Source organism: Helicoverpa armigera, chromosome 15, assembly GCF_030705265.1.
Source record: "Helicoverpa armigera isolate CAAS_96S chromosome 15, ASM3070526v1, whole genome shotgun sequence".
NCBI lineage: Eukaryota > Metazoa > Arthropoda > Insecta > Lepidoptera > Noctuidae > Helicoverpa > Helicoverpa armigera.
The window spans coordinates 5,767,452-5,788,253 of record NC_087134.1 but is presented as its reverse complement, the minus strand read 5'-3'; the positions used below and the strand labels follow the sequence as shown (position 1 = coordinate 5,788,253).

Sequence of the window (20,802 nt, the reverse complement as noted above, 5' to 3'; positions counted from 1 at the left end):
ATTTTTTTGTTATTTTAAATTAAAAATAAACATTATCATCATTTAAAATTCACTTTAAAAAAATAAAAATATTTTTTCTCAACATTGGTTTAAGTAACTTAAAATTAGGCAATTAATTTTGCAACTTGAAAAATAAACAGTAATCAGTTCTGTTAATTTTACCCTAAAATCACAGGGAAAGACCCGCGTTGATTATAGTAAGTTTTTGGCCATATTAAATTAACAAAACAATATAACAATTTTGTCTAAACATACAACTAAAAGAATTGTTGAGTCAATAAATTATCAGACAAGGCGTATTCTTTGAATATTTTTTTTATCGATTTATTCTTCTCTCGAATATCATTTAATGCTTTCTTTAAGTCTTCTTCTGTGTATGTTGTCTTTTCCTTCTTTTTTCCTGTATCCGAAGAACTTATCTTAAATGAAATTACTTAATATATTAAGATTAAACAGTACATTTTTTTTATTAAGATATATACGTGGTTATAATTAAATTATATTTTTTTTATTAATATATATACGTGGTTATAATTAAATTATAATTAAATATTTAAATTATAATTATAATTTAATTATAACCACGTATACAGGGTGTTTGGCGCATGGACCGACACAATTTTTTGGGGGATTCGTGAGGCCATGTACTAGTTTTCACTCATAGACCCAATGTCCTATATGTCACTGTATTCGAGATACGATTTTTTTTGTTTGTTTTTAAAAATTACCGGAACTATCACCTTTAAAACGCTATAACTTTTCAGTCTGTTGTCGAATTTACACCAAATCACTTTCATTGCGTTCTCTGATGTATTATTATTCCAAATAAAACATAAATTCATAGCACTAGATGGAAAAAAAATACTTGTTGAGCTTCCAAAGTCTTAAAATGAAAAACGTATGAAAAATGTCAAATTCAAAATTAATTATAAAAAAGTAAAAGCTTTTATGAACTTCATTTAATAAAAAAATGCCTACTTAATACCCTTTCCAACGATATGCCACATGGGTGTGAAATCATTAATAATGTCGTCACAAACCTAAAGGTACACATTAACCAGTGCCAGGGTAATGAAAACACAAAAATGTTTTAAAATGTTTTAATTAAATTTAAGTTATAAATTATGTTCAAAATGACTGCCTCTGTTGCGAATGCATGCACGGCATCTTTTTCTAATTTCTACAGTCGTCGTCCTCAGTCGCATTTCTGCTTTCATAATTTCAAAGGCGCAATTTATTCTTTCGATTAAAATTTCTCTTGTGGGTACTTCAGTCGCATACACAATTTCTTTTGCACGGCCCCAGACATAAAAATCCAAGGGCGTCAGGTCTGGTGAACGTGCAGGCCAAGGAATTGGGCCGCCTCTTCCGATCCATGAATTTGGAAAACAGTTGTCCAAATGTTCTCGCACGTCTCGCTGGTAATGTGCTGGACAGCCATCATTTTGGAAAATAATTGGTTCTCCATCTAATACTGGTAATACCAATTCAGGTAAATCTTCGAGTAAAAAATTCAAATAATTTTCTCCGGTCAGGCGCTCTGGTAAGAAATGTGGACCGATCAGGTGTCTTCCAATAACCCCGCCCAAACGTTTACACTAAACTTAGTTTGAAAGGAACTTTGTCTTTTCTTGCGGGGATTTTGTCTTTTTTGCGCCCAATGGTGAAGGTTGTGGAGATTCACAATTCCCTCGTGATTAAAATTGGATTCATCAGTCCACAAAATTCTTTTTAAAAAATTTGTATCATCTACGTCCGTATGCATCATAAATCGGCAAAAATCGAGCCGTCTCCTGTGATCATCATCTATGAGACCTAGAACAATCCATTAAAGACTGGTAAAAATTCACTTTTTGAATGGCAAAAACTAACATAAATTTAAAAGATAAAATTAGAAAAATAAAAGTTACTAGGTATTTATTTGAAAAACGAACCAGTAAAGCTACAAGGATATTTGTAAACGTTTAAAATAAGTGTATGGTTAAAACCATTTTAAAATACAAGTTTTTTGGGTGCAAAATTTCAGCACAATAAGGTCGAAGATAACTGGTTCAAAATTTAGTTTTACGATTTCGCCTGATAAAATAAATAAAGTACTTAACGTACCTTGAACAGAAGTGTAGTGATACGCATGCTTTCCATTTTCCCGAAGAACTGACCAAACTTTCCAAACCGACAAGTGAAGTCTTTCAGCTACAACTCGAATACTTGTCGTTGGATCCTCATCAAAAGCTTGCAAAATGCTTTCATCAATTACAACATTATGTTGCCTCACATTAACGCGAGGCTCTTGGAAATTTATGTTTCCAGTCTCCCTCAGACGTCGATAGGTTGTAGCAAACGTCTCGTGGTGTGGTATACGCCGGTTAGGATAACGCTGCTGGTAAATTCTACGCGCTTCACGAGCGTTACAATTAGCGCTGCCATATGCCAACAACATGTCAGCATACTCTTCGTTGCTGAAGTTAGGCATTGTAACAAGCACGGTGAATACACCAACAGTTTAACAGAAAAGTTCAACAAACAAAACTTAACAAAAACAAACTTTAACAAAAAACAACGAAATAGGAAAACGTGAAATACACGGACACTTCCGATAGCAGAGATAGTCAAATCTCGACTAAACAAGGATCACATAACAAACTCCAACCCAATGATAGACAAAGACAAGAGATATTTTTCATGCGTAAGAAAGAGACAGGCAGTTTACCTGCCAATTACCTGCTTACCATTGTTCTATCAAACGGGTTCGTTGTTAGAGACGTTAGAGTGCGTGTTCGTTCCTGCTCTGATTTTGACGACATTATTAATGATTTCACACCCATGTGGCATATCGTTGGAAAGGGTATTAAGTAGGCAATTTTTTTTTATTAAACGAAGTTCATAAAAGCTTTTACTTTTTTTTATAATTAATTTTGAATTTGACATTTTTCATACGTTTTTTCATTTTTAAGAGTTTGGAAGCTCAACAAGTATTTTTTTTCCATCTAGTGCTATGAATTTATGTTTTATTTGGAATAATAATACATCAGAGAACGCAATGAAAGTGATTTGGTGTAAATTCGACAACAGACTGAAAAGTTATAGCGTTTTAAAGGTGATAGTTCCGGTAATTTTTAAAAACAAACAAAAAAAATCGTATCTCGAATACAGTGACATATAGGACATTGGGTCTATGAGTGAAAACTAGTACATGGCCTCACGAATCCCCCAAAAATTTTTGTCGGTCCATGCGCCAAACACCCTGTATATCTTAATAAAAAAAAATACTGTTTAATCTTATTTTAAGTTACTTAAACCAATGTTGAGAAGAATTATTTTTATTTTTTAAAGTGAATTTTAAATGATGATAATGTTGACTTTTAATAATTAAGTTTATTGTTAAATAAAGAAATTGATCTAATACAATCTTTCTTTATTAATTCTTAAAAAAATCACCCCTATATTCCTTTTCTAAGCTACTGGACGCGAACTGGACCATGGGTGGACGCGAATTGGATTTTGTGGACGCAAACTGGGTAAAACGCCTAATTTTGAGGTTTATCGATTTAAATAGAAAACGTAAGATATTTCTAATACAACTGAAAGTTAATCTTAAAATAGAGTATATAAGGAATACATTACACAAATTTGACATGGAAATGAGTGCTGGAGCATTTTTATTATCGCCGTCAAACTTGCCAACTGCACTAAATGGTCGCCAACAGGCGAAATGACCCTATGCACCGTTGCGTCCACATTTATTTATAGTCAAAACAAATCATTAGTCAAACGGATGTAAAAAGTTAGTGGTGGTTGTGACAAATGTGTCAAGGTTGATAGTCAAATTGTTGAAATATTTCCTATCTGTTTCTTCTTTATTTATATTATAAAGCATATAATAGTAACAGTCTTTTTAACAATTTATATGTATTGTTTCCCTGTAAAATTGTCGCGTTGCTACATTTTCGATTTCCATAGTTTCAAATGCAGTATTATGTAACACGGTGATTATATGTAGGTTTAGAATAAAATTCCTATTAACGTTGCGCAACTGATGCTTGACTCCGAATTGTTGAATAAATTATAGAAACCGGTAACTTTTGTCACACGTGACCAACTTAATAATTTTATTTTTCAAGTGTGTCATTCTATGTGTGGCTTTGAATTTTATAATATCGTGTATCGGTCACCAAAGCTTTTCCTTTAAAGAAAGTAATTTCGAAAATAACGCATTCAACTTAGTAATATACCTACACTTTTTTTAAAGCACTAATTTGTACATCATATCAGTAATTATTAAAACAGCTCCAAAACTAGCAAATATTTTGGGTTGAGTTCAGAATCAAATTCAAAAAAATGTGTTTTTCAATAGAATGCAGTTCCGCAAATCAAGTGAACTTACAAAACAACATTCGATTGAACTTTTTAATTGGCCCTTAAAGATTAGTTTCACTTCAAACTCTTCTCAAGTTCCAATAAAAATAACACCTTAGACTTTATTCTATGATTCAGTTTAACGATGTTTTATGTAACTGCTACAGATACTGCTACATCTCTATTAATTGTCTGATTCATGGCCAATATACATATCAGGACGACTAGTATTGTAATAGGTACTACGTTCTTCGAATATCTTGCAGTATTCAAGCAATCAGCTTCACTATTCAAGCTGGTGAGCGCAAAAAAAAATATTTTCAATTTTTGTACACAAACACATACAAAAGAAAGAAGACAGGAAAGAAAGAATTTACAAAGGCTTATTTCTAAAGAAATCTCTTCCAGCATACCTGTGAAAAGAAAATGAGAATAAAAGAGATGTATACAGTGTGTAAAGAGCAATGGAAACAGAAATTAACATGAAAGAAAACAGCTGTATAAATTGTATAATCCCTACTAATATTATAAATGCGAAAGTAACTCTGTCTGTCTATCTGTTACGCTTCCACGTCTAAACCACTGGACTGATTTTAATAAAATTTGGTACAGAGATAGAGTTGACCTTGAGAAAGAACATAGGATAGTTTTTATCCTTAGACTTTCACCACCTTATCATAAAACGTGGTTTAAAAAAGTACCAGCTTTTGTACCACCTTTAAACCACCGCCCCGAACAAAATCAGTGAACTAAAGCTATTACTAAAGCGGGTACTTCTTAAAACCACGTTTTATAATAAGGTGGTCAGACTTTTGTATAATTCTCTTGGAAGCGCGATATAACCGATCTCTACGCGGGCGAAGCCGCGGGTAGAGAATAAGCAAGTATAATATAATCATGTTTAGCGTCGGAAACATCACTGTTAGTATAAAATCAGTTGTTATCGGGTATGTGAATGTCACGTCATTATCGCTAAATTACGTATTTTTGTTGAACTCATTAGTCATTATGGTCGTTAGTTATGTCAATCATTTGGCGTCCCTCACCTATATTTTTATAATGAATTGTAGGAATATCTATGCTATCGGGAATTATATATGTACTTACCTATGTAGTGTTATTAGAGTTGCCAAATGGCCGGGAAATCCGTGGAATCCGGAATTACGTGTCTTGTCCCTTGCCCAGGAATTACACCGTATAGTCCCGGATTTAAAAAAAAAGTCGGAAAAGTCGTGGTGGCCTAGAGGAAAAGTCGTGGTGGCCTAGAGGGTAAAGGACCAACCTCTCAAGTATGAGGGCGCGGGTTCGATCCCAGGTCAGGCAAGTACCAATGCAACTTTTCTAAGTTTGTATGTACTTTCTAAGTACTTAGACACCATTGGCTGTGTTTCGGATGGCACGTTAAACTGTAGGTCCCGGCTGTCATTGAACATCCTTGGCAGTCGTTACGGGTAGTCAGAAGCCAGTAAGTCTGACACCAGTCTAACCAAGGGGTATCGGGTGGCCCGGGTAACTGGGTTGAGAAGGTCAGATAGGCAGTCGCTTCTTGTAAAGCACTGGTACTCAGCTGAATCCGGTTAGACTGGAAGCCGACCCCAACATGATTGGGAAAAGGCTCGGAGGATGATGAGTCCCGGATTTTGAATACCGGATATACACTAGCTTTTTTTATTTATTTACTAGTAAATTTACAAAATCATTAAAATTTTTCGTTCTAAAGAACTGAGCCCAGATTTCGCAAGTCTTTTGGAAAGACTGCAAAAACGGTCTTCAAATAGGTATACGAATTCTGAATAAAGCCAAAAAATATGTAGGTTCTCTAATTTTTCATATTTTTGTTCGTTATCCTCGAATTGTCCCAGAACTGAAATACCTGTTTCTGGCAACCCTAAGTGTTATGCTACCTATTGTAATGGTTTAGTTAGTGGTATTTTTCTATAAGTCGTAGTTTCCAGTTATCCTTTTTAGTCCTACTATCCTACTAATATTACAAGAACTACCAAAATAAAATTGGACTTAGTTATAACGATTGCTCTTAGAAAGGCCACAATCAAAATACAAAAGTTCCTAAGATGTGAATGAAAAGATTTGCAACATCATGTTTTCACAAGAGACACAAAACATAAGCCGTGAGAAACAGTTTGCTCTAGAACTCATGGTTTACGGAGTCTTACGAAAACCATAATAATGTTAATCAACCATTTATTGCTAATATCAATGGCGGGCAAATTAAAACGCAAGTAACTAAGTACTAAAAGAAGAAAAAAGGAATGTGTGAATTACTACTACTTTTAACAATACGTACTCCATGCTAAACGGGCTAAATCTAGGTATAACTACTTAATAATGCGAAACTCAAGACGTATCTAGAATTAAAAATAGACTTACATAGCAGGTAATGCATGTAATGTGGCCATTTGTCATAAGGGGGACTTGAATGCATTCGTGTCAGTATCATAGTTTTAAACATGCTCCTAACTGAACTGAACTCGAGCATTATTTTTTTTTGTTTCTAAAAATGTTCATGACAAACTTGAATCTCAAAGCCAATAAACGAAAGCAGTTCAAAAGAGTTTACAATAAAAGCTTGCATCGTCTTCAATGAAACAGGTTCTATTATTAAGCACAATGCATACCAATCCTAATATTTAACAGAGCTACAGTGAGAAATGCAACAATAATAACCACGCATTAAGTGTTGGGTCAAAGGTCACATTTATAGACAAACGGTGACGGGTTGCTCAATGCGAAGCCATTATTATGGACGCCTAAGGCCTAAGAATACCTGCTATTCTTAGGCTCATATATGCGTAGGTTTATTTCACGTTGCGTCATACAAACATATGTTAGCAAAATGACGATTCTTATTTAGGTTAGGAACACTAATTTGAGAATGAGTACAAATCAAAAAAGCATTTCCATGAAACTTCGCTTTGAACTGTTTTCATGGAAACGGATGCTTGGAATGAGTAAAACACATCAGACAAATCTGAACGCGGAGTTCCCGGCTGTCTATTATTTGTAATGCAAACACGAGAATCAGTAAAGCAGGCAGAAAATGAGCAGGTAGACTAAACCTTTAAAATGCAAATGTAGATTAATGACTAAATTGCAGCAGTGCATCACCTATTTATCAATGAACTCATTGATGTTATATTCTTAGAACAAGAACATATGACCAGCAAAATATCGAATAACATAAATGAATCTAATGAAGTGTAATATGAGCTAAATAAAGCATACTAGGCTATGATTCAGAATCAGTTTGATGTATTCAACTCATCAAATATTATGCAGCGTAATTCAGTGCCTCAAGGAAACTATTAGCTATGCTAATGACACTAATTTACAATTGCAACGTACAATTTGTAAGTTTTCCAAGAATACTGAATACTGAAGTTTGCTTGATGCTATTGTTCGTGAAACTATTATGGGTGACATTTAAAGTTTGAACATTAGCGTCGTGTAGTTTTGTATTTGTGTTAGTACCTAATATTTCATTCAAAAGATGACCTACTATTTTTAGTAAGGTTCTATTGATGTTTTTAAACCTTCCTTTCTGCCAGTCGATTTGACGCACCACGAAAAGCATGAGTTGTTTATGATCTGCCGATAGCCTTTTCCCAACTACATATGTCAGGGTTGGCTTCCAGTGTTTTAAAATTACTGAATTTCGTATTTAACTAAAAGGAGCACGTAACAATAACAAAGCATAATTTATTACAAACCATTAATATTACCTCACGAGCCAGAAGGTGCGGCAACAAGAATGACCGAAATGCGGCAACCGCCACAATGACAAACTGGTAATCTTAGCTCATCGCCACACTTTGTAAGACTTCGTAATACATCACCTACGTGCGTACCTAAGTATTATATGCATAAACAGCGAATCTGCCTTATGAAAGCGAGCTTTAAGATAACTGTGGCTCAGAAAAGAATCGTCAAATTTGAACCTTTTTTCTCGCCGAATTTTAAGTAAGTAATCGGTTCATAAAGTTGATAATGATAAACATAGCCTAATCATATTAAGGACGAATATGTAAAATAGATTATGTTGGCCAGGGCTCATAGACTCATACTTTATTATTTTCAGTCATCGGTATCGTTTCCAACATTCGCTTGGCTCTAGTTGTTACAGTCATGAAATATTGTAGTACTGTTGCTAGCTATAGGTACATAGTCCATCTGTTTTAAATTCTAAAACAATATATTGCTTCACACTCAGAGATATCAATAGATTATGGTTTACCTGTAAAACTTTCAGCACTTTTAACTGGTCTCTGCGTTTGAAGAAATAATTTACCATTCTTCAGATTATAAGTTATTTATCAGCGTCAATAAAGAACTAAGAGCTCTACCTCACTAGGACGCCATGGCGACGTCGCCAGCGGCTCATGTCTGGCTACTTCTGGCATCCAAATATCGCCAAGCCGAGTGGCCATGGCGTCTCGACATTCAATTGTTTACGTCGTCGCTGAAGAAATTGCACGCTGACTGGCGACCACACTGGCGACTGAGTGAGGGAGGTGCACTTTACCGTGTACATTATAGTGGCAACCGTGGCTACGTCGCCAAGCTGCCACGGTAGCCAGAAGCCACGTAGGGATCTGTAACTCGTGGCCACGCCTCCAATTTGGCGACGTTGCCAAACCGTCGCCAAGTGAGGTAGGTTACATACATTTCAATACTAACTGCTTGGATACGTAGCCGGCGACGTCGCCATTGGCGTCCTAATGAGGCAGGGCTCTATGGGACAATAATATCTAAGTACACTCCTACGGTTTCCTACCATTTCAAAAGATTGCTTTAATTTTTTTAAACATAGGTAAATCCAGAAAGACCCTGCATCGAATTGTAGAAGGCCAAAATGAACAATTTTAAAAAGTACATTTGTGGTATTGGAGATGTTAACTAAAACATTTTAAAGGAAATAGTTCATCAAATTGAAAAAATTAAATAGATCAGTAATAGATTGGGCATAAGATGCATAAGGCGTATCTCCCGTCTGACTCTGCATTCAGAAATTTTGGCAACTTGCCAATTGATCTAATTCCTTAATTTCAGTATTCAATGTCATTGACAATCTAATCATTTTGGATTTCACTTTATCATTTTACGAATTGGCTCTGTTTAGCTGCTATACATCGCAGATTGCAGAATAGTTTATTATGACGTGTCCACATTTTTGGACTGCTGTTAGTTCTGTTTATATTTTTATTTATTTTTTCTATGGTTTCACGACCTCTATATTTTTACAATTTTTTCTGTGGTTTCACTATTCTCCCGATTTTTGTCACCATAAAAATGTTGTGTTTGTTCCATCTTATCATTGTTTTTATCAAAAATGATAGGTTGATGACCTGTGTAGTTAGTCATGCCAACTTTATATCGTGTTACAAAATTATCAAAAATTGTGTCAAACTGAGACATATTTCATCTTCGTTATCATTTGACTCGTACTTGTGTGTTCATCTTAAAGTATCAAGTATATTTTTTGTGGGAATTAACTGATTTGAGTTGTATTTGTAGTAAGGTTAAAACGTTTATCTAATTAAGATTCTGCCTTTAAAATATTTATATTATTTTAAAAGGTTTGATTCGGATGTACTATACTTACATAAATAAACAGTTCGATTGATTCTAAAATGCGGCGGAAATCCGCAAAACGTCAAGAGAAAAGTCACGAGACCTCGCTAAGATAACCTATGCGTATTGATGTTATCGATATAAAGTATGGTATCGATAACCTATCAGTTCAATCCAACACTTTTGCTCCGAACTAAAACTATCTTCTCCATACAATATTGTTAGTTGATCAGCAGACTCTGAAGCATATAATAAAACTGAATTACAGTACACATCTTATTATACTGTACAATAAAAATGTTCAGTCACCCTCATATTATTTTATTATGTGTAATACACTCGTACGGCGTCGCCCGCGGCTTTATTGCGTTACTCAGCTAATTTGCCACCATAATGTAATCATCACCATCTGGGAGATCGAGCAACGAACCAATTCGATTAACTCGATATTAGCTACTAATTGAATCGATTCCATCAAAACATATTGGGCCTTACTACAAAAACTTTAAACCCTGTTTTACGCTTGTCTAATAAAATTTTGGCTGAAAAATGAACCATATGTCAACGTCATAATTTGACATTTTTTTAGACAAGGCATAAACTGACGTTTAAAAGTTTTTGTGGTAAGACGGATTACGTTCCTGCTTTGAAAAGCGTTTGTAGTTGATAAACATGCAACTATTTTTAGCTTACGTTTTAATAATAAAACGGTAATGAATCATGAACTTTAGTACTGTTTGAATAGTTCAGATGTTTAACATACCTCTCTTAGTTTGGAGTGGGAGCTTTAATTGTTCATAAGTCTGCATTTTCTGACGTCATTGTTCACGTTCTCAAACACGTAGTCTGGAATAGTACATGTTTGAAAAACTTTTATTTATATTTAATGAATTACCCATAAAAATAAAGGCATGGTTTCGTATTTATATTTTTACTGCGATTATACGTCAAATAATACGTTCTAGAGCTACAAAAAATTAGAGGCGGCAAAATATTTAATTGGTTTAATAACAATTGAGTTTTAATTAAAGACTCGCATAGCTTCGTTAGTGGCGTTTTTTACCTCCATGGCAGGTATGTGTATAGGTGGTAAGATTAATTACTTTTTGCCCTAAAGCGTTTTGTGTCTGAACGATAATCATTATGACAAGTTTGAGATGAGTTCATTATGTTGTATTATTATGTGTGAGATATACACACACAATAGTAAGTCCAAACAAGTGTGTTGAAGGTTTAAAAGAGCCTTCTATATTGTAGTAAGTTTCCTTTTGACCGCAATGCTCCTACAATTTTTGTTTTCCCAATAAGTAATTTCTACTAAACAAATGACTATAATTTTGATTATGGTCCTTTATTCTGTAGTGTTATTCTGATCTAAACAGACCAAAAGAGATGTTATCTTTCATCCTGTAGGACTGAAGGACTTCACATTAAGTACTTCTGCATTAGGTTATTCCTATACTCTCGCCCAGAGCGCCCGCCGTAATGCACTTATTATGTGAAGCAATATAAACTAGACTGATAGCATCGAAATGCAATCACCATCCGCTTGCCAAGGAGATTATGGCATTGACCTTCGCTTGATCAGCGAAGTCCGGAAGCCTATCTTTAGTAATAGACATTCACTATAAAAATCATCGTGTAGTTTGATTGAATTCTGTCTTCGCAATTCTCCGTAGAATCAGCAACTTTCAATGATAATTCGGCGTGTTAATTGACAATCTTGACTCGGTCATGCCTCTATTTGGTTATTAAAATATCAATTACATATTTTTTTTGTGGTAGCAGCGGGAACAATTTTTTAATAAACATTGCTATCAAAACGGAAACTAAAAATCCAGATAAGTCTGTCTGGATGTGATTTCCCCGGTTTCACCAAGTTCTGTCGTTGATAAAATTCCTATCAGTTGTTGTTTCGAACACAAAAATAACAAAAGCCGGTCGTATAAATTGAGTTTATATTGATGGGCTTTTAGAGCTACGGGTAAAAGCCTCCGCGCCAATATAAAAATTCCGATGATGCTGTCAATTTAAAATGCGGACCTTTTATTTCCCGGGAAAACGACACCCGCACAAATTCTGACTCCATGCAATTTCCCAGCCCTGAATATTGTAAGAGGCGAAACGAATTAGATTATGTAAACGACCGATTCGTCCCATGCGTTTTGTTATTATAATAACATGCAGTAGGTACCATTAACCTATGTAAATTATCCCGTAATAAAGTACGAGTATAACCTAGTTTAAACTGTTATTGAAAGATGTCACGATTTCAGGCCCAGTTTGTTGTTTGCAGTATAGATTGTATCGACAATAGCAGAGCAGATCACGCAAGGAGCTCGTCAATGTATTGTAATGGTCTATGCATTTAGCATTAGTTATAAACTGACATGAAAGTTGGCGGTGAATTAGTGGTAATTATCCGATATTCGTGCCAGGTATTGATTGCTTTAGGAAATAAATATGTTTTTCCTATTTTTGTTTATGATTCAGACTGTTGGGTTGCTTTTACCTATTTAATGTTATAAATATACTCCTGCATTTATGATTTTATCATTGTTATAATGGGAGGAAATATCTAAATAGGCAAACAATGGGCCAAAAACACGTGCAACCTTTTTGGAACACATAAAACTAAACCTTATAAGAAAACAATAGAGCCATGACACACAAAAGCGCTTAGAAATTATTAACTTTTCCTTCCTCTCATACTGTATTCAGGAGTTCATTTATTAGATACTGTTACATAATATCGAGTTGCAATCTCGGAGCCATTTTCTAGAGAATGCGGAGGTCATACAATACGGGGGCCGGCTAAATGGATCCGAGGCAAAACCAATTTTCCCGGCCAAGAAGGTAGATAATCCCTTAAAAATTAAATTGCTTATTCCACAGACTCTTTGCAGTTTTTTTTCCAAGATTAGAAAAGCATTTCTGGGTTGTAAACATTTACGATTTTCTTTTGTTATTAAATTTTACAGTAATTGGTCTGACTCACGGTTATTTTGCTTAGAAACCCTTAGGTGCTGAATATTTATAGAAAGGTCCGCATTTCTTTTGTTTTTTGTGATTTGGTTTTGCGAAATAGTCTAGTGATCAGAAACTGGGTAGGCTACTCATAGTCTGTTCATATCCTGTAAAATTATACTTCACATTTTACCCAATCTCTTTAGAGTTATTTTACAAGCTTTGTTTAAATCGCACCCCGGGAAAATTTTAATGGGGTTTTGTTATTCTTCATCGTAAGCAACTGAAAGCACTTTTTAAACGAAAAATAGATCAGATATTCTGTAATTGAGAATTAATAGTATAAAAACAGTTTCATATTAGTTACTGGTTTACTTAATAACCTTCCAGATTGTATATTAATTTAATATCAGCATACCATGTTGTCGATCGGACCGGTATGTGTATCAATTTATACTAACTGTAACGTTATGAAACGGGATGCCTTTAACCATTTATTAACTGAGAAGTAGTTAACTAAGTTAACTGTATGCTTATATTGTTATAAGTGGACTACCCGTTAAAGGAATATTAGTGTATGTAAAGTAGGTAGGTATGTATAGGTTTACATACACGTGGACAGAAAATAAATTAAATATTAGAATCGATTTGTGTGTGAAGTTATCACTAACCACTTAATGGTTGATATGTAAATGAAAATTATGTGCAAATACATACATTCGTGTGAATCAGAGTTACAATTTGAATACAACTGAAAATAGTACCTACTTATACGAAATAAGACAGTTCTAAGTATGTAGGTACCTATGTGATATAATCAATACACCATTGATAATATAAAATAGATTTAGAATTGTGATTTGTGTTACATATATCCAAACTAATTTGTTTTGATAACCATTTTAATTCGTTTTGTTTTTACAAAAGCCATTACCGTTGACGTGACGAGCAACGCTGCGGGCCAAACCATGAGTCACAGCACATTAAACTTTTCAGTTCCTAATTTAGACCTTGGCCTGACGCAAAATAAAATGAAAAATATGGACAAAAACTGTGAGAATATTCACATTAAGTTTCAGATCATAAATCATGGAGGAGATGCTGTTAGGAGTATTTTTGCTTCTAGGAGTATTTTTTGTACGAGAGTCACAGTACAATGATTAGACATTGTCTGTATTGACTGACAAAGGTAGTGCTCGGTCATACTGCGTAATGGGAAAACAGACGAAGTAGCGAATAGCCTTGGATCTTCAAAAGGTCAACTTGCTAGACAATGGTTCGGAACATTTGGATAATCACGTCCTTTATTGCGAAGTGTTGGGTATATTTAAGTCAGGATGTTGAAAACATCTATCTATTTTTAAGTACAAAATGAATAAGGTAGTAACCAAATTTTTTTGAGTAGAAAATTCCACTTATTAATAGCTGTAACTTCAAATAATTCCTTAAACATATTTAGGCCTAACTAAGCATCGGCCTCATAAAGTAAATAACCTGTATGAATGGAAGGCATTATAAGTAAACTGTCATTAGTGACAATGACTGTAACTATTTCTGGTCATTGTATGCGATGCGGGCAAATTAGACAAATCACCCCGTATAATATTTACCTCATTATTATTCTATTCTTTGCAATTAAATGGTTTTTAAAGGTAGTGCCTTACATAAATAAATTGGACCGATTTCAAATATTCACCTTTTAGGTAAGTATATCCGAATATTTTTTATATTTTATTATATATCCTTGGAAGTACTTCTCTCTGAAGTATTAAATTAATAAACTTTCCACAATTATTTATGGTTTAATTATAAAATCATAATTTCTACGTGTTTATATTGTTTGCGCCGTCATGCATACTGATCCCTTTTGTCACGCCATTAACCGTGACAAACAAAATGGCGGCTATTCGTATAATGAAAAGTGTCGCATCGTAGGTACGTACTTCTTCAATGAATAACATCCGCGGTGACTGTCTAAATTTAGAATTGTAACAGTTTTATTTGGCTCAGCACATTGTGATGTCGAAATTACATTTGATTAAATAACTAGGTACATAATTTGATAGTAATGTTATTTACTTTTCTGACAATGAGCTACCTATGCTCTGTGACTGATTGATCTCTAGGTCATTAAAATATATAAAAAAAGTAAACAGACAGGTGGGTTGGCACAACACCATAACATGGTGACTTGATGCTGCTTCAGTAGACAGCAATATTGTTGCCTCTAGCTTTGACATACTATTTGTCACTTAACTTGCTAAATAATCGTGATATCTACTTATGGGTTCAGATGTCTGAAACTGAACTGAAAATAATATAAAAATCTTGAATAACAAAACCGAGAAAATGACATAGGTAAGTATTGCAGTCAAAAATGATTTGGTAAACATTCCTTGGGTTACTGCGTAAGGCGTGTTTGTGAAATACAAATAAGCTTTATAACGTGTTAATTTTCCGTTTAAATCTCAAACGAAATGTCAACAAACTTTGAAGTCAAGAACATCGTAAAACTAGAAATAATGAGCCTTCAAATGCACTAAACTCCTTTGAAAATTAATAAAACAACATTCTTCCACGTGAGCGTTTTGTTAAGAAATGTACAAATCTGATGATGATAAACACAGAATTTAAGTATAACTCTATGGAGGTGATGTAAAGTTTCCTAAACATGTTTAGGGTCTAACCATTTTTAATTTGTTGCAATCGATATAACGTCAATTTTGACACGTCTCGAGACGTTAATTGATACTATCGATAAATTACGACTATATCTAGGTGTACGGCACCGTGTGTGAACGAACGTGAACGAACCTCGTTGCGTGCGCTTTCAGTTTATTGTTTGTTTCATTAAGTATTTTACGGTTGATTTACTTATCACATTTTCCGACATGTACATTCGTGACTACGTTCGCTAAATTGTGTACTAATCACGAATAAAAAAGTTGAATAAGCCACAAAAACACTGTGAAATTGCATTCATTTGTCTCACTAACTGTACCACGTGGTTTCACTCGTTTGCGTAGACCGTAGACAGACACGACTTACTTTTTGTACATTTCTAACGTTGCTCTATTCTTTTGCAGGTAATTTTCGTCGAATAAACAAATGAAGTGCGCGAAGACTATCGTAAGTGCGTCTAGGATTGTCGAGTAGTGTCGCGATGGTGGTAGGTCGTAGAAACGTCAGCATGATGCGGTTAGGGCGCTGTGTCGCCTTCCTCGCTGCTGCAGCTTTCTTGCTGCCCTTCACGATCCTGCTGATGGTGGCAGACCAGCAATACAACCTCACATACAGTTCCAAAAGAGTATTCTATCAAGAGGTGAGTCTTTTCTCAAATTATTGTTCGCACAAGCCATAGAATAAGTTTAACAAAATCACTCTGAAGCATGACGACGAAAATGGTCACTATGGTGAAAAAGTGACGGTCTATACCAAGCCTAACAAAACTAACCCCCCACACCACATTTTACTAAAATCACGAAATATTGCATGCGGATTAACACTACTGGTTTTATACAGAACTATATTTCCTTGAACCGTTTACAATTATCTACAATAAACACAACTAATCTTAGGTGTACTAAAATTTGGAGCGAGTTTAAAGATTCATAACAGTCGAACTTCTGAAGGCTTAATCTAATACTTTTGGAACATCTGCTATCAAATTTTGGCTCATAATAGCTGATGCTGGTTGAAATAATACTAATAATGAAGGATGTTCGACGAACCTCGCTTCGCATTGACCCGAAACAAAAACGAAAGTGAATTCAGGTCAAATTTCTTCTTTTGCAGAGTGACTTCTATAAAATTAATGGAACATATTACGCGCCTATATCCGCGATAACGTCACCTACTATGTCCAGGCCTAAGGTAACAAACTTGTCGCATACACAGCCCAGCCAGTGGCGAGGGCACCCAGAGGGTCCTGATAACGTTTTCTGGACATCAAACATGGCTATTCTTGGCTTGGAGGAAACAGGACTTAAGTACCATGAGTTTTTGCAAAAGGTCATTACAATTCTTGTAAAAAAAGTCTCGTGCTATCTGTGCTTTTGGGAACTATAAATGCCAGACTATTTTTAACTTCTGTCTAAAAAAAACCAGTAAGCTAATGTTTATCTAACGATAACAAAGCGGTCCTGTATGATCCCGCCAAGAATACGACACAAGAGTCCCGCTAACGTCACGCTCGTTCCCTCTGTTTGCCTGAGCCAACACCGCACCCCACGCTTTACTTACAAAATATAAGAAACATGCAAAGGTCTAAAGACGGCTGTGCACGACTAACAAACAAATTACTCAACCCTGTCAACGGGAGAGCCACTGAGCACCTGTACCCCTAGTGTACGTTCTGTAAGGTCGACGAAACGTAAACGCAAAAGTTTGCGTTTCGTTAACTCGATAAGTACACTACTTACACTTGGGGTACTGTAGATGTGTTTGTGACTTAAACAGTTACTGTTGAGTGTTGGGTATCGTTGTTAAACTTTGGGATTGTTTTTGGTGTTGACTTTATTACAGCTAATTTAGTTTTAAGGTGTCATTTATTTATGTGTTAGATTTGCACGGGGTTTTAATACTAATGTTTAGATTTTAAGAGCATTCAGCGAAGCCATTGTTTTGGATTTACTGTTTTGTGGAGAGAATTTGATAAAAACATTGTAAGATTTCCCATGTTATGTAGGCCACATTTGTATTTTACCCGAGAACATAGTAAAAGAGGATCCGCCACGCTTGTTCACGACACGCGAGCTTACTAACCGACGCTGATTCCCACACAATCCATCTAGAATCGATGGTCGTCATAGTCATAAAGTTCGATCAACTTTTATCAATGTATCGATATCAGGGATATCGATTTTGTCAAATCGTTTTGTTTTTTTATCTAGCTTACTGATGTCACGGTAAGTTTTATTACGAGATTATTATGAATGATGAACATTGTGAAAAAGAAAAATAGTTCGTATGAATTTTTATTTCTTAAGCATTTGTTTGAGAGTTAACTTAAACAATAGACATTACTATATAATACATGCATTATAAGAATACGAAGACAGCGCACTAAAAGAATGTGCGTAACAATTCACCTTATCACTATTCAGAGCAGCTCCCAAATATCATTGTGTTGAAGGTATGTCTGAGTGCCTGTGCTAATTAGATAACTGTATTCCTGCCGTGACTACATTATGACCTCTACGCCTCTGACTCACCGGCTACGAACTAAACTGTCCAAAATTACCGGCCCAGCGGTCATTACAATTTTTTACTATAACAAATTACTGCGACGAAACTCGTAAGTGTGCGTAATTTAATATTGTATAGCAAAAAACGGAACGCCGGAAATTCTTCCATGAAATTTTATTTCGGCAAAAAGTTTTAAGTGCTTGACAATTTTATGGTTGCATTAAATAAGGCAGTACCAAAAAGGCCGTATTGCGGGATGTGGCTATTATATTTTAGTATGGGATTACCCGTGAGGCACGTAACGATGTTAAGGGATGAAAAGGGTGACCACATGCCAACCTAAATAAAACAAATGATGGATTTGCTGTTGTCACGTAAGATACACTTTCAAAGACGTTCGAAACTAAAATTATTTTATTTATTTCTGTTTCTTCAAACATACCTAACCGTAGAACAATTTTGTGTATTCATGATACAAGACAGTAACAGCAAGGAATTGCATGCAAAAACTTGAGCATTACTTAACTACGTTGTTTGCAAGGAAGGGGCTAAAAACTCCTTTATGTACTAAAACATTTGTTTCTTCAAAGAATAGTGAGTGAAGCTTTCCGTGCAAGTTGTAATTAAAGCAATTAGGAGTCAGATTGTGCAAGTAAACGATACTGCGGTAAACGCTGACAGTATAACGCTTAAAGATACTTATGTTACTTTAAAGTTAATCACAGCTTATAGTAGAGACCACGTGGTAACTTTCGGCTTCGAAAATATTAAACCTGATGAAGTGACTAAAAATAAAAACCTTTTCTTAATATTTTTCCTACAATATCCAAGAAGTAACAGCAACAATATAATTATGAAGCATTGAATATATCGTATTGTCTCCAAAAATTAAACACCATTTTGTGTGCCGTCGTATAACCTACCAGAAAAGTGGTCTATTACAAATGCAACTATGCCAACTAACAGTTCCCAATATATTCCAAAATATCTTCACACAAGCCAGTACACAATTGGACAGTAAACTGTGGTATCTGTATGCAAGTGATGACTTGAAGCGTGACATAACGGCTCATTGCCGAAGACAATGATGCGACAATGACTGCAGTGCTTATAGAAAAAATGACATTGCCCCACATTTGTTGAGGAAACATTGAGAAAAGCTTTGTTTATATTTTCTTGTGGTGCATCTGAAATATAGGTGTTTTGTTATTTCTAGGATAAATAAAAAACAGACTTCTCGAAATTCCTGAAACTGATAGTCCTACCTATACAGTAACTACGTATTCATTTTAGTTATCTGTGCTGTTTGCGCATGTCAATTTTTAATCATTTAATATTCCTCAAACGATAGGTACAATATGTGGGTATTTATTCAATAAATTGATACATAATTTTCTTCCCCAAGAAAAAATATTTAATTTGAAAAAATCTACACTCATCAAAGTTACATCAAAGTATTAAAATTAATGTAAAAGTTCGTACCTACGAGCACACAACACTACAAATACTTGCAAACCCACATCCACTGATGCACTTTCATCAATTACTTTCCTGGTAAGTAAATAACTTCTGGAAACACTTTCTCGTTGCATGTACACCTACATAGTGTGAAGGGTTGGATGGACGTGTAAACACGAGTAGCACTTGTGTGCGCCACTGTATCGCATTGCACTACAACTTGAGTACTGACGCGTTGATAGTTCGACGCCTTTGCTTGTAGTGTTAAGCATGCAGTTTCCCTTCATTCTTAGGAAAATAGAGTTATTGCGATAGTATGTAATAAATAATAATAACACAGACTTAAACTTGACAAGTTCATTATTATTTATATTAAAGCCACTTTTAAATTCAATGACATTGAATTAAACGTTGACAATATCAATGATAAATTACGGAATATTTTAACATTGACTTTGACCGTATAAATAAATGCCCGAATTTGTTTGTGCATCCTATTATCATAGTGAGTGATGGTCGATAATTACCTAATGGGTTAATTATTGCTTGCTTAGAATAGTAAATGATAGCAAAGACTATTCTTACAAACGTAATTTAGGTAGGTACTGGCATGACACAATAAAAGCAAGCTCATAAAAAACATTGCAAAATATGATCGAATTGAAAAAGGAATTACAAAAAAGTCCTTATACATCAAAATTTTATATAAAAAGCACGCCTTTTTCAAATCCCTCGTCAAGAATTCATAAAAAAATAACAATCTTCGCAGGGAAGACGCACAACGATGAAGCGACTCATTTAAAAATTCGTCAAACAGATTTACAAACAAACAAAAAAGTCATGCCTGTCTCGGAAAGGTTAAGGGGAGGACAACGACGCTTACATTAAATTTTGAGCAAAAAGTATTCCGACCACTTCGCATTCTGCCATCGCTAGCGGCTCTACCAACGTCAGACAGCTAATATAATAAGCGGTTATAGTTTATAAGCACGATTTATAAACGTGAGTTCAGTTTTACGGTGTTTAAGTGCGTGGTCTGTAGTTTTGGACTTTTTATGCGTTCAAAGAAAAAAGGCGCCGTGATTCACCCGGATAGCAGGATGACTTATAAGAATGTCAGATGGCGTTTTGCGTGCTCAAAATTTTGGCGAAAACGAGCTTGATTTGTTTAATACATACTCGTATAATTTTACCATTATGTGTGTTTTTGTGCCACGCATTTTCCAGTTATGTTTTTTCTTAAAA

General features: G+C 34.8%; 1 protein-coding gene and 1 long non-coding RNA gene across 4 annotated transcripts in view; one reads left to right on the top strand and one right to left on the bottom strand.

Moving 5' to 3' along the window:
- The window catches only part of LOC110370529 (carbohydrate sulfotransferase 11), a 59,803-nt gene that overhangs the window by 2,401 nt on the left and 36,600 nt on the right, over positions 1–20,802 (top strand). For 2 of the 3 annotated variants that reach the window (XM_021326368.3, XM_021326367.3), the window contains exons 2-3: positions 15,999–16,234; positions 16,708–16,785. In XM_021326368.3, the coding sequence (XP_021182043.1) occupies positions 16,076–16,234; positions 16,708–16,785 (237 nt within the window). In that variant the 5' untranslated portion in view covers positions 15,999–16,075. The remainder of the gene's footprint in view (positions 1–15,998; positions 16,235–16,707; positions 16,786–20,802) is intronic. The other variant, XM_021326369.3, reaches the window with a different exon arrangement.
- On the bottom strand, positions 1,087–3,719 carry LOC135117847 (uncharacterized). The gene is made up of 2 exons (XR_010277210.1): positions 2,107–3,719; positions 1,087–1,815 (listed from the first exon to the last, which is right to left on the bottom strand). It is a non-coding gene; the product is annotated as an uncharacterized LOC135117847 (long non-coding RNA).